Raw genomic sequence first — 12,999 nt, forward strand, 5'->3', positions numbered from 1 at the left:
AGAAGAAGAAGAAGAAGCAGAAGAAGAAGAAGAAGCAGAAGAAGAAGAAGAAAGGACAAGAAGTGCTGACGCGACTGCATCTCTACAGTGGCAAGCCGCCTACGACAAGCTAGCAGAGCACGTCTTCGCCAACGAACCCAACACCTACACATACTACTTCGGCCTCCCGCTCGAGCACGCCGACAACCCCTCCCGCTCCGACTTCATGCTCGCCTTCGAGGTCTACGGCTGCCGCGACGACCTGTACGAGGTGCACCTCAAGTCCGAGGCCATGACCCAGGGCTTCCTGCCCACGGCGCTGCCCGTCATGACCACGGGGCTGGACCTCGTGCACTTCGGCGTCGCCGGCGGCTTCCTCGACTTCTCCGGCCGCAAGGACGAGTGCGGCATCATGCACGACGTGCAGATCCGCTGCGCCGACGCCAATGCGCGCCGCGAGCTGCTGGGCGCCCTGCGCATGCTGTGCCAGGCCGTCGAGCTGGCGCAGAAGCGCGACGGCAAGGGCGAGGTGCTGACCTTCCTCGGGCTGGAGAACCTGGACAACGAGGTCGGCGCGCGCATCTTCGCCCGGTATAAGGACCGCGAGACCCTCGAGGCGTGGCAGCGGAGTGATGTCTTCAAGGGGTTCTGGGAGGTCGTCAAGGCTGGTGTGCAGGACATGTCGGCCCGGGCGTACCGTCCTAACGGCAAGGGGTGGCTGTGGAAGTGAGCTGGCTATGTCTTGTGTGGTGGTGGGGGGGAGGAATGGATAACTCCAGCATGGCCTGCTATTCGGCCATTTGTACATTTTACCTCTCGCTTCAAGTTTCAAGTTGATAGACAGATGAGAGACATGTCTTTGATGAACAAACAGGAACGAATACGTAACAATATGAACGACTCGTCGGTATTATATGTGAGGCCCGTATCTGTACCATGACCACACACCTTAAGGGCCACGGCTTTTTCAAGGCCTTGAGTTCAATCTGCGGCATGGGAGCTATCGAGGTAGCCCCAGAATCCTCGACCATGGAAATGGAAAACCTGGAATGGCAGAACGAGGAGACTTGTCTAGCCGGGACAAAATAGAATAAAAAAAAGGAACTGACGAGATGGAACCATGACGACGACGACGACGACACGGGAAGACGAACATATTCGCATTTGAGGGACCATGTCATATTCGTGGAATCGTGGGATAATGCCATTCCTCTCTCAAATGAGAGCCAGACGCCTGAGGGCGGTGTGTAATGCCACCGACTCTAGTATCACCATGTTTGACCGACCGACCGACCGACCAAAAGAAAAACCGAAGAACGTGGGTTCCTATTCAGATTCCAAATATCACGTTAGCCGCATGCATGGGGTTGACAGACCGAGTGCACTGCGATATACGGTAAACACGACGGGACCAACGTACCCTCATTTCCTCCCCCTCCCTCTCGCTCGGCCCACCCCTTTCAACGAAGAAAATACATTTATCGCTGGGCGCTCCAGACGCTCTTGAGGAAGCCGTCGCGCTGGGCCAGGCGGTTCAGGGCGTCGTCGCTCTCGCCCATGGAGCGGACGAAGCCGCAGAGGGCGTAGGTCTGGTTCTCGCCCTGGACGGCACGGCCGTTGTCGTCGACCTTGGCGATGGAGATTTGGACGGAGGCGTGGTCCTTGGCCTTGATGATGCGGTTGGTCGCCGAGCACTTCCTCGGGACGTAGCTGGAGGGAAAGACAGTGTTAGTATGCGGATGCCCTCGTAGGTGATGAAATGGACGCGATGTGTCCGTCTATCCCCCGTAGAGTGGCAATTCGTCTTTCTCGCATCTCGAATTCGCGGGGTAGGAAACCTGGGAAGGGAAGGGGAAATGCGTACAGGTCGACAATCTCGCCGCGGTCGTTCTCCATGGCTGCGGTTTTGTGTAGGATCTGGGCCTTGACGAGGTGGTTTTGCTAGGGGGTTGTCGTCGCAAGTTGAATCGTCGGGGACGGGGGACGGGGGACGGAAGCGATTGAAAGGGCAAAAGTCACAATTTTGATCAATTTTGGTGGGTAGGTCGAATTTTCGATTGGTGGGGTACGTACCTCGACTTGTTTGCCGAAAAGAGGCCCAGAAACCCGCTTGCCCTGAATGGTGGGTCATGTGACCAGAAGTCAAAGGCAGTGGGGTAGAGTCACGTGATTACGTGCTAGTCTCGTGGTCTCCAGCAAGGGGAGCAAGGGAGCCCCTGTTTTTGTTGATTCTGGTTGTCACAGAGGCACGATATGGACAACGCAACAAAAGGAAAAGAAAAACAAAACCACCAAATGTCCTGACGATCCACCATAAATCTTGTTCTCAGGTACTATAGTCAATCTGCTGCGCATCGCTCCGGGAAGATGCGCTTGGCGCATTCGCCAGAGGACCCTCGCCGCAGCTACCACGACAACGACCGTCATGGCAACTCCGTTCAAGCCTCCGCCTCTGCCTCCGTCTCGCCATGACGACTCGTCGTCCCCTTTCCCGACTCTCGACGAGATTCGGTTCGGGATTACCAAACCTTCCCGAAAACACGAAGAATTTGCGCGTTCATCTTCGCATCACACCCCGGTGCCAACCACCCACGCTGCGAGCTTCCTAACCACAAAGCAGACGCCAATCGACCTGGTGACGCCTGCCAGGTTACTACCCACGGAGCCCATCGACGACGACTATGAAGAGGACCCTGTTCAGGTGATTCGGATCCCGGCACCTGGGACAAAGAAAGGCAGGCGGAAAGCGGGTTCTGGTAGACTCCGCGAGGTGAAGCCCAAACGACCGAAACCACCGACGGGGGAGGAGACGCCGGACAAGAAGCCCTGGAAGAAGTACAAGCCGAGCGAATCCCCCGAGTCGGAGGCTAGGTGTGGTAAAGCAAAGACAGGTCAAAGGAAGGATAAGACGAGAAAGGCGTCGGAGGTGCGAAGCCATTACTTTCCCACGGTCAAGCCGAACAAGTCGAAAGAGTCCAACGAGTCGAACGGTGATCAGTCGGAGGTTCCGGCACCACAAATTGCCGATGCTGACGCTCCACTCGAGCTACCTCCAGCTTCTAAACGGAGGTTGGATTGGACACCCCCTCCGGCCGACAAACTCATCAACCTTGACCCCGCGTCTTCGGATATTCGAGAGCTGGTATCATCTACGGCAAAGCACCCGAGCAATGACGCGTCAAAGGAGGTTTTTGGGCATTTCCTCGCCAAGTACGGCCGGGAGGAGGAACAAATCGAAGCGGCTGTAGTTGGTTCCTTGGAGGGAATACCAGAGATCTTCAAGAAGAGAAAACAACCCGAGCTAGCGGTCCCTGAGGGAACAGACACGTCACCGATCAAAAAAGCCCCCAAGAAGAAGAAGAAGCCCCGGACCATCACGGAACTGGCAACGGCGGCGTACGCTAGACCCGACGAGTCGGAGCAAGAACCGCCCACGGCATCTATTCTCGATTACGTCCAGCAGCAAGCCAACGCGGGAGACGCGGGCGCGAAAGCTACGAAGAAGCCGGGTAGGAAACCGACGAGGAGGAAAAATGGCAAGGCTGCGCCCCCCGAGCCCGTGCTGCTATCCCCGAACGCGGCGATTCGAGAGGTGGCCAAGCAGGATTTCGTGTTCGGAACGTCGAGTCAGCTGGCAAGGGAGCAGTCGCCGACGGTACTCAGAGACCTGCAAACGGCCCTTCGACTTTCCAACGAGGAGGCGTGCGAGGACGGCGACCCATTCGTGATCCCGATCCACAGCGATCCCTTCGAACCGGAACAACGCCGCCGGAAACTATGGGAAGTCGGCGCCCGGGATGAGGACGGTGGGCTGCTGGACCTTGAGGTCATTAATCTCGTCGACACGCCCCTGGCGAAGGTGCCGCTGCCAGAGGATGATCCGTTTGGATATGTCGGCGATGCGAAACGCGTCATGTCCCTGCGGAGAGAGAGGTCTCTCTCGGTTCATGACGAGAGCTTTCCGGATGTGGACGTGCTTCTGAAGGACGCGTCAGCCGGTCGGAGAGAGGAAGGGGTCTCGGGCGAAAAAGCGGTCCCGAGTGCATCATCATTCCGTTCCTCGTTTTTGGTGCCGCGAGACCTGTCGAGGCCGAGTGCGACTGTTATGACTACAACCACGATTGCGACTACAAGCGCTGGCTCCGGCACAAAGCAGCTGTGCACTCCGCCGTATTCGGGCCAAACTGCGGGTGCTTCACAGACATCTACATTGGCTCCGGCAGCTGCGCAGAAACTGGACACCTCGTCCAGCCATCCCGGACCGTCAACAACACAGACCACCAGTGCAGCAGCCGGCCCGGGAGTCCCACCGAAACCCAAGTACGAGCTATACACGGATTCGCAACTTTCTAGGGAGATCACATCCTACGGTTTCAAGCCGGTCAAGCGAAGGGCTGCCATGCTCGCACTGCTGGATCAATGCTGGGAAAGCAAGCATACCAGAGCTCGGGCGGCACTAAGCCCGCTTCCGTCGAACCGGTCGCTATCCACAACTTCGCAGAAGCAGCAGCAGCAGCAGCAGCACAAGGGAGCCGGCGCAACCGAGCCTACCAAGGCCACAGCTCCGCAACCGGCGGCGAAAAGACCACGGGGTCGACCACGTAAGGACAGTACTGCAAGCAAAAAAGCCCATGATGCGACAAAACCAAAACCGGGGACAAAGGCAGGCAGGGAGGCCAAGGCACCGGCTTCGGAAACGACAACGGCAAAAACAGCAACGGTCGAACCTGTGCAGCCAGCAACGCCGACAAGGCCAAAGAGACGGACGGCCTCCTCGAGATGCAAGACGCAAAAGCCCGCAGCCGAGGTGATCGAAATACCGGACTCCGCGTCCGACAGCTCGGCGGCCCTGACGTGCTCGCCCGACGGGTCCTTCTCTTCACCGCCCGGGGTGGAGATCGTGTCGCTCTCGCTGGACGAGGAGACGGAAACGTCGCTGGTCCCGCCGGTCTCTTCTGCGGCGGCGGCGGCGGACCAGCAGCAGTCGGGGCTCATGCGGCATATCACGCGGGCGATCAGGGACGCGCCTCCCAGCAAAGACCCGAGCCGGCCTTCGTGGCACGAGAAGATGCTCATGTACGACCCGGTGATTCTGGAAGATCTGGCGGCGTGGCTGAACTCGGGACAGCTGACCGGGGTGGGATACGATGGCGAGGTGTCGGCGTGGGAGGTGAAGCAGTGGTGCGAGTCGAAGAGTGTGTGTTGTCTCTGGCGGGTGAATGTGTCGGGCAAGGAGAGGAAGAGGTTTTGAGGGGGGTTGGCGACATTGGGTTACCCGGAATTATACCTTTGGAACTATGGGTTTCTGTATATGATCATTTTGCGTGGGAGAACTTTAGAGGTTGGTAAGAGTCGTCGTTCCGGGTATCGACGGTTGTCATGGTACGTACTGCATCGCATGTACACCCACTGTACACCACTGTACATATACTTTGTACATACAGCTTCAGGGGTTCAGAACGGACCTCGGCAAAAAAAAGTCCCCGCCATGAATCGCATTAATCCCAGCGAGCTGGAGTCCCAGGACTTGAATCCCCGTGATATTCGTACATATCATATAACCGAATGGAGGAGACATACTTCAATGGTCCCTGGTCTTCTCCCCCCAAAAACAACAACAGAAATATGTCTTTTAGATCACCGATCCGAAAGATATTAGCATCCGGTCTTTTGTCTTGTCCTCACTCAGGTATTGGTGTAACAGTAGTAGCAGCCTCATCTCATAGCCTCCAGCCCTCATCGCGCATCCCAACACGGTCACCGAGAGGACAACCTCACTTTTCACCGCTCCCTCGGCGCAACCAAATCATGTCACAACAAAAAAGAGAAGCCTCAACTGGGTCAAAGGCGAAAAGACCTGTACCTGAACCCCGGCCTAGCTCAAGGTCTGTTAAAAAAAGAACATTGAAAAAGAAATGGCTGCCCCTTACCATCACGACTCTCACTAACAAGCTTCTTCAGCATCGTCCTCCTCTCCCCCACCAACCAGGTCCTTCTCCTCCACCGCGTGAAGACGTCAAAATCCTTCGCATCAGCCCATGTCTTCCCCGGCGGAAACCTCGACAGCTACCAAGACGGCACCATCCCCCCGGCTGATTCCCTCGAGCGCCACCAAGACGGCCCAGCCTACCGCCTCGGCGCCATCCGCGAATGCTTCGAAGAATCCGGCATCCTCCTAGCCACCCGCAAAAACGCAACAAAAAAAGACGACGTGTCATCGACCGCCAACGCCAACGCCGACGCCGACGACCGCGTCCTCGTCAGCCTCTCCCCCACCGAGCGCGACGCGGCCCGCAAACGCATCCACGCCAACGAAGTGCGCTTCGCCGACTGGGTCGCCTCCGTCGGCGGCGCGCCCGACCTCGACGGCCTGATCCCCTTCACGCGCTGGGTGACGCCCACCAACGTGGCGCGGCGGTTCACGACCCAGATGTACCTCTACCTCATCCCGGACGTGTCGCTCTCCCCCTCGTCGTCGTCGTCGTCGTCGTCATCGTCCACGGCCGCCGAGGCGGCACGGCAGAGGGAGATCATCGTGGCGACGCCCGACGGCGGGGTGGAGCACACGGCTGCGCGGTTCGACGACGCGGCGGAGTGGATTGCCCAGGCGGATAGGGGGGAGATTATTTTGTTTCCGCCGCAGTACTACCTCTTACGGCTCGTTGCGCGGTTTTGCACCGGCGGCGGCGGGGGAGGGGACGCGGCGTCGCCGGCCGGGTTTGCGGCGCAACGAGAGCGGCTGTGCGCTTTCTTGAACAAAGTGCCCGCTTCGTCCTCGGAAAAGGGGGTCGGACAGCCCACGGCTCGGATCCCGTGGTCGGAGAAGGTGATGAGCCCTCATACCCTCTTCATTCGGAAGGGGGACGGGCGGATCGTCTTGGGTCTCGATAAGCCTGGTCCGGAGCTCAAGGACTCGGGCCGGGGCGGCGACTGGGATCATGTCGTCGTCGTGAGGTTTGCCAAGGATGGGCCGAGGGAGGTCGAGGTGCGAGGGCGGGAGGATGTGCTTAAGGAGGAGAGGGAGGCGGGGCACGGAGAGGGTGCTGCTGAAAACTCGGGAGGCTCTGGAGATGCTAAGAATAGCAAACTCTGAGTCTTTTCCCCTTTTTTTCTCCTTTCCTTCCTTTTTCTTTCCTTTTTCTTTCCTTTTTCTTTCCTTTTCCCTTCTCTCTTGGACCTTCCCTTCGCTGCACAGCCTCCCCTCCTACCAGGCTGCGGGCGTTGCACCGTCGTTCCCCTGCCTACATGTAGCAACCACTCGGTCCCGACCCCCCTAGTCCTCAAGCTGGTAACACGACTGTCCGATTACTGATAAATCATCCGCACCAGAATCGGGTCCATCAGCCATTACCGACCGATCGGGGTGCATATTGTCGCCTCATTGTCACCTACACCTCGTGGAGTGTTCGGAGGCGCAGCTTACTTATACTGTTATACGCCCGTCCCCTCGGACGAACACAAGCAGAAATGAAAATCATGGGGTAAAAATGGGGCGCGCACCAGAGACGATGAACGGGGGGCATGCGAAACTCCCCGACAAATGCGGCTCAACTTATCTGCCTACCTACCCACCTACCTACCTACCTACCTATGCAGGGTAAACCTTCATATCTACCCTTCCGCAGAACCCCGAGGACTCGCGCCGCTTCTCCACCCCGGCATCCTACTTTGGACCCCTTTCCTATCCGAAATATTCACCACCCCCCCCCCCCCCCCCTTTCCCCCGGGAGAGATGGGGGTGTATGAAGGAGACCAGTCGGCCGCAGGTGAATGGCATGACCGGACACACTGCGTCGTGGAACTGCATACGCCATTGGGTGGGAATAAGTTATCACCCCCCCCCCCTTGGGGGCCGCAGAGTGTTCATGCCCAGTGTGTCTGGTATTTCCTCCCCCACACCTACGGACCACAGACTGTTCAGTCAGTGGGACTGCGGATTGGGGGAAGTTATCTCATTATTCTCCATACCACATGGCTACTGGCTGGATCCCGAATCATCGGCATGCCATCCGATATTATTTACGTTGCAATGCAGGAAAGGGTTGCCGGTCCTCGCAGCATAGTATCATGGAGTCTCCTTTCCTTGGTCCGCAGTTTTCAGTACCTACGTGTCAACGCCTGAATAGAGAGAAATGGGATTATGGGAAGAAGGGGGACAAATGAAAAGGCCTTGGCTCAACTGTTTTGACCGGTGAACCATTCACGACTTTCCTTCCGGGTGTCGATCGTCCTTATCCCCTCCATCGTCACGCTATGGGTATGGCTGGGTACCGCCGTTCCACTTTCTCGACCACACCTCATACCTGATATTGTTGTGGGTGGGACGGGATCCAGGAACCTCGAGAGCGTTTCCGCTATGAACCTCCCAGGTGGACAAGATCTGCTCTCGTCGGCGATTTTGGGCCTCATCGAGTCGCCGCTTTGGGTCCAATATGAACGTTCCATGAGTATCATCTGTCCTTGATACCTCGACCCTGTATTTCACCGGTTGTCGTTGACTTGGGAAAGCTGGGACATCACATGGGGGCCCGGGATGCGAATCAATGCACCTGTGCTTGCATTTGACAGTATCCGATGGTGCAAGTCATTGCGAGATTCGTGGCATCTCTGATGGAACCAGACCGGCAGGAGGAATGGTATTCAGTTGATGCGCTTCGCTTGCTCTGCATATGCAGCAGCATGTCATGTTCTTTACCATTCTCATGCCTGCCCATGTCCATGACCATGACCACGTCTGTCTTCTGCTCGGTCTCCTATTCTAGTCTTAGTCTGACTCTGAGTTCTCCTCAGCCGTTTCCCATCCGAAAACAAACAAATAAAAAAAAAGCCGTCTCTCGTTACATCCCATGTTGCATAGTCGCCACGCAGCGCGGGTGTCGAGTTGTACTACACTGCCCTTCCGCTATACTTCATGTTTCCTTGGCACCATATCCGCGCAACCGGCGGCTAGGAACGACAAAGAGAAATCGCAAGGGGTTTGCGCTATCCATCGGGAGACGTGACGTTCACTTGACCGCCCCAGGTCTAACTTGTCGCTGTCCCCCTTCGGGTCTCTGTTCCATCCAGTAAGAATGGGTTGACCTACACGGCCAGTTAGAGACTCCTAAGCTGGTCTTTTCCTCTCTGGCGGACCGTTCGTGTGCCCCCCTGGGTCGATATGAAGAAGTATAAATATATCTGACATGGCCCCCGTTCTTCGCGAGATGATGGAGCCTCCTATCGTATGGTCAGCCGAGCGCTGTAACAAGGCATTACTCTATCTAAGAAAGAAACAAAAAAAAAAAAAAGACGAATCCTCTTCATTGATTGTTGGGACCTCCTATTCCCAGACCTCCTATTCGCACCCGGTCCACTACGTCTTATCAAAGTCGACTTCCTCCATACGGAGACCGGGACTCGTCGGTCTACATACACTTGACCCCGTTTCGTCCTGCCCTTTCCCACAGACCACAATGTCCAAGGACGACGCCGGACCAAAGAAGTATGAGCATCTTCATGTTGCAAACCCGTTGTTGTCAACAAGAGACCAGCCCAGGCTAACAAGAGACCTCTCTGTAGACACGACAGAGAGAGCACGCCGATGATGGATGCGTGGCTCAATGACGACCAGAACATTTCCGAGTATCTGTATTCCATGACCACCAACTCGAACTCGGATGCGACGACGGAGCAGAGCGAGGAGGGTGCGGGTGAGTCGGGGGGGAACAACGAGGGAGATGCCCAGGGCTGAGCCTGAAAGTTGAAACCAATGCCCGTCCCTTGCGACCTAGGCTTTGACGCAATGTGTAATACGTTGTATGACCTTGAGCGTCTTGAAGTAGGTGGTGGCCTCGGCCCTCGGACTTTTCATTCACATGTCTACCTATTGGATCATCATTTCCACTCAAATGTCTTTATATATCGCGCGTGAAATTGGATATAAAAATATCGCGGTCTTTGCAGTCAGGCATCTCTGATATCGCCAAACTCCCTGGCTATGCACTTTGTTGTGTGTCGAAGTAAGTAGTCAAGATAGTTAAATTACCGAACCCTATGTTCGTCCATCTCATGGATACAGATATGGATAGGAAAACAGTCTTCTCTCCGGGTTCATTTGAACATACTATACGCCCAAGTCGTTACCCCTAAGACACCCTGGTGGACGAGAGATGGATTGGTGAAGAGGATGATGTGAAGATAAGGCGTCCAGATGGTTGGGCTTGACTTATAGTGTATGACAATGTACGACACTGTGCTTGCTAGGTATTTTATTACCGAAAAAGATAGACGCATACATATACACAGTCCATAGCACTGTAGCGCCGGACAGACCAATCAGGAGAGCTGTTGCCCCATAGCCATCGAAGGAGCTAGAAGGAGCTCGTCGTCAATTGCCCAACACGTTACTGTACGGAGTACACCCGTACCGTACACCGTACACAGTACCTGGCAGGCAGGTACGAGGGACGGATAAGGTAGTGGGCAGCTTTTAGTTTTTCATCGTCGTCTTTCCTTTCCTTCCTTCTTCTCTTCCCACATCGTCTACCTTCATATTTGGCTGTGCTTGTTTCTCTACCAATTTTCTTTTCAAAGACAAACCGACAAACCCCAGAGTCATTTCGCGAGAGCACGTTTCTGAACGACAGAAGAATTCCCAACGGCAAATCGACCAAATCGACGACCTCTCCTGTGATCGTACCCCTCTTCTCTCCCATCATCTCCCAGCTTCTCAGCTTCTCAGCTTCTCAGCGCCAACCCCTCACCGCCAAACAATCAATCCTCCCTCTCCCTTGACCTATGGCGTCCGCAGACGAGCTCAAGGCTCTCGGCAATAAGGCCATTGCCGCAAAGAATTTCGACGAAGCCATGTAAGCTAGCATCCCCACCTGCTATCCACTGTCCGCTGTCCGCTGTCCGCTGTCCGCTGTCCGCTCTTCAATGCCAATGCCTGTGCCCTTCCTGTGCCCAAACGCTACCTTGAGCTAACCCCGACACCCCAGTGACAAGTTCACCCAGGCTATCGCTATCGACCCTTCAAACCACATCCTCTACAGCAACCGCTCGGCCGCATATGCCTCCAAAAAGGAATGGAACAAGGCCCTAGAAGATGCCGAGAAGACCACCCAGCTGAAGCCCGACTGGGCCAAGGGCTGGGGCCGAAAAGGCACCGCACTATACGGCCAGGGCGACTACCTCGGTGCCCACGACGCCTACGAGGAGGGCCTCAAGCACGATCCCTCCAATGCCGGCCTCCAGAAGGACCTGGCCTCCACCAAGAGGGCCATGCAGCCAGAAGCCGGCGGTCCGGACATGGGCGGCGGCCTCGGCAACATGTTCAACGACCCCCAGCTGATCCAGAAGCTAGCCAGCAACCCCAAGACCAGCTCTTTCCTCGCCGACCCTTCCTTCATGACCAAGCTCCAGCAGATCCAGAAAAACCCCAACAGCCCCGATCTCTTCTCCGACCCCCGCATGCTGCAGGTTCTCGGCGTTCTCATGGGCGTCGACCTACAAATGCGCGACCCGTCTGACATGCCCGAGGCTGCTGGGACGGCGGCGAATGCTGGCCGCGAGGAGGAGATGACCGACGCACCAGAGCCCCCGCGTCCCGCCGCCCCACAGAAGGCCCGCGAGCCCGAGCCCGAGCCACAAGAGACCGAGGACGAAGAGGTGCTGGCCAAGAAAAAGGCCAAGGAGGAAGCCGACAAGGAGAAGGCCCTGGGCACCGAGAACTACAAGAAGCGAAACTTTGACGACGCCATCGCCCACTACACCAAGGCCTGGGACCTGTTCAAGGACATCACCTACCTCAACAACCTCGGTGCCGCCCACTTCGAGAAGGGCGAGTACCAGGCCTGCATCGACACCTGTACCCAGGCCGTCGAAGAGGGCCGCACCATGTACGCCGACTTCAAGCTCATCGCCAAGAGCTACGCCCGCATCGGCGCCGCCTACGAGAAGCTGGGCAACCTCCAACTCGCCATCGAGAACTACAAGAAGTCGCTGACCGAGCACCGCACCCCGGACGTCAACACCAAGCTGCGCGCCGCCGAGCGCAACCAGATCGAGCAGGCCCGCCTCGCCTACATCGACCCGGCCAAGGCCGAGGAGGCCCGCGAGGAGGGCAACCGCAAGTTCAAGGAGAACGACCTGCCGGGCGCCGTCGCCTCGTACAGCGAGATGATCAAGCGCGCCCCCGACGACCCCCGCGGCTACAGCAACCGCGCCGCCGCCTTCGTCAAGCTGATGGAGTTCCCCAGCGCCCTCGACGACTGCAACACCGCCATCAAGAAGGACCCCAAGTTCATCCGCGCCTACATCCGCAAGGCCCAGGTCTACTTCGGCATGCGCAAGTACTCCGAGTCGGTCGACGCCTGCAGCGAGGCCAAGCTCGTCGACCAGGAGCACCACAACGGCGCCAACAGCCGCGAGATTGACCAGCAGGAGCAGAAGGCCTTTGCCGCCATGTACTCGGCGCGGGAGAATGAGACGGAGGAGCAGACCAGGGAACGCTTGTCCAAGGATCCTGAGGTCAGTTCTCTTTTTTTTTTCCTTTTTTTTTTCCCTTCCCCTCTCTCTCTCTCTCTCTTCTTTTTTTCTCTTGTTCCCCTCTTTTTTGTCCTTTTTACCCCCCTCCCTTCCCACCCTCTCCGCGAAATGGAAAACGAAGTGGCTAACACGACTGTCTCGGTAGATCATGAGTATTATGGCAGACCCCGTGATGCAGGCTATCCTACAACAAGCCCAATCCAACCCCGCCGCCCTGCAGGACCACATGAAGAATGCCGACGTCCGATCCAAGGTGCAAAAGTTGATCGCTGCAGGCGTCATTCGTGTCGGCCGATGAAGACAACAGGAGGAGCCCCGATCGACAAGACTAAAAAAAAAGAAAACAAAAACGTGGAAAAATCATGATGAATTCAAGAGGAAAGAAATCAAAAAAAAAAAAAAAGACGGAGAACAACAACCACAAGGTCTCACCATATACGACCACCCGTCCTGTCACGATCACGAAACTCACGCAGCGGATGGTCACGTCTA

General features: G+C 56.6%; 5 protein-coding genes across 5 annotated transcripts in view; 4 read left to right on the forward strand and 1 right to left on the reverse strand.

Annotated features, from left to right (window-relative positions):
* The window catches only part of SODALDRAFT_343625 (hypothetical protein), a gene marked incomplete at its 3' end in the record, with an annotated part of 1,598 nt that extends 889 nt beyond the window's left edge, over window positions 1-709 (forward strand). Inside the window, exon 2 of the mRNA XM_028613131.1 lies at window positions 89-709. Within this exon, the coding sequence (XP_028467310.1) occupies window positions 89-709 (621 nt within the window). The remainder of the gene's footprint in view (window positions 1-88) is intronic.
* A 748-nt stretch (window positions 710-1,457) lies between these two features.
* On the reverse strand, window positions 1,458-1,875 carry SODALDRAFT_275202 (ribosomal protein S21e; the record flags this gene model as incomplete). The annotated part of the gene is made up of 2 exons (XM_028607968.1): window positions 1,458-1,689; window positions 1,844-1,875. 2 exons carry the CDS (start codon window positions 1,873-1,875, stop codon window positions 1,458-1,460), a joined length of 264 nt encoding a protein of 87 aa, XP_028467311.1.
* A 353-nt stretch (window positions 1,876-2,228) lies between these two features.
* SODALDRAFT_331623 (hypothetical protein) lies at window positions 2,229-5,499 on the forward strand. The gene has a single exon (XM_028611494.1). It carries the CDS (start codon window positions 2,405-2,407, stop codon window positions 5,228-5,230), a length of 2,826 nt encoding a protein of 941 aa, XP_028467312.1. The 5' UTR covers window positions 2,229-2,404; the 3' UTR covers window positions 5,231-5,499.
* On the forward strand, window positions 5,468-7,450 carry SODALDRAFT_377462 (hypothetical protein; the record flags this gene model as incomplete). The annotated part of the gene is made up of 6 exons (XM_028614911.1): window positions 5,468-5,525; window positions 5,713-5,789; window positions 5,827-5,864; window positions 5,932-7,019; window positions 7,175-7,226; window positions 7,309-7,450. 6 exons carry the CDS (start codon window positions 5,468-5,470, stop codon window positions 7,448-7,450), a joined length of 1,455 nt encoding a protein of 484 aa, XP_028467313.1.
* Window positions 7,451-8,327: 877 nt separating this feature from the next.
* SODALDRAFT_131331 (hypothetical protein) lies at window positions 8,328-9,190 on the forward strand. Its single transcript, XM_028606705.1, has one exon. The coding sequence runs from the start codon at window positions 8,554-8,556 to the stop codon at window positions 9,046-9,048; it is 495 nt and encodes a 164-aa protein (XP_028467314.1). The 5' UTR covers window positions 8,328-8,553; the 3' UTR covers window positions 9,049-9,190.
* The last annotated feature ends 3,809 nt before the right edge of the window (window positions 9,191-12,999 follow it).

Source organism: Sodiomyces alkalinus (genome assembly GCF_003711515.1).
Source record: "Sodiomyces alkalinus F11 unplaced genomic scaffold SODALscaffold_3, whole genome shotgun sequence".
NCBI classification, from domain to species: Eukaryota; Fungi; Ascomycota; class Sordariomycetes; order Glomerellales; family Plectosphaerellaceae; genus Sodiomyces; species Sodiomyces alkalinus.

What these genes read in the sequence shown, in the direction of transcription:
- SODALDRAFT_331623 (XM_028611494.1), top strand. Translation starts at nt 2,405, where the DNA reads ATGGCAACTCCGTTCAAGCCTCCGCCTCTGCCTCCGTCTCGCCATGAC.
- SODALDRAFT_131331 (XM_028606705.1), top strand. Translation starts at nt 8,554, where the DNA reads ATGGTGCAAGTCATTGCGAGATTCGTGGCATCTCTGATGGAACCAGAC.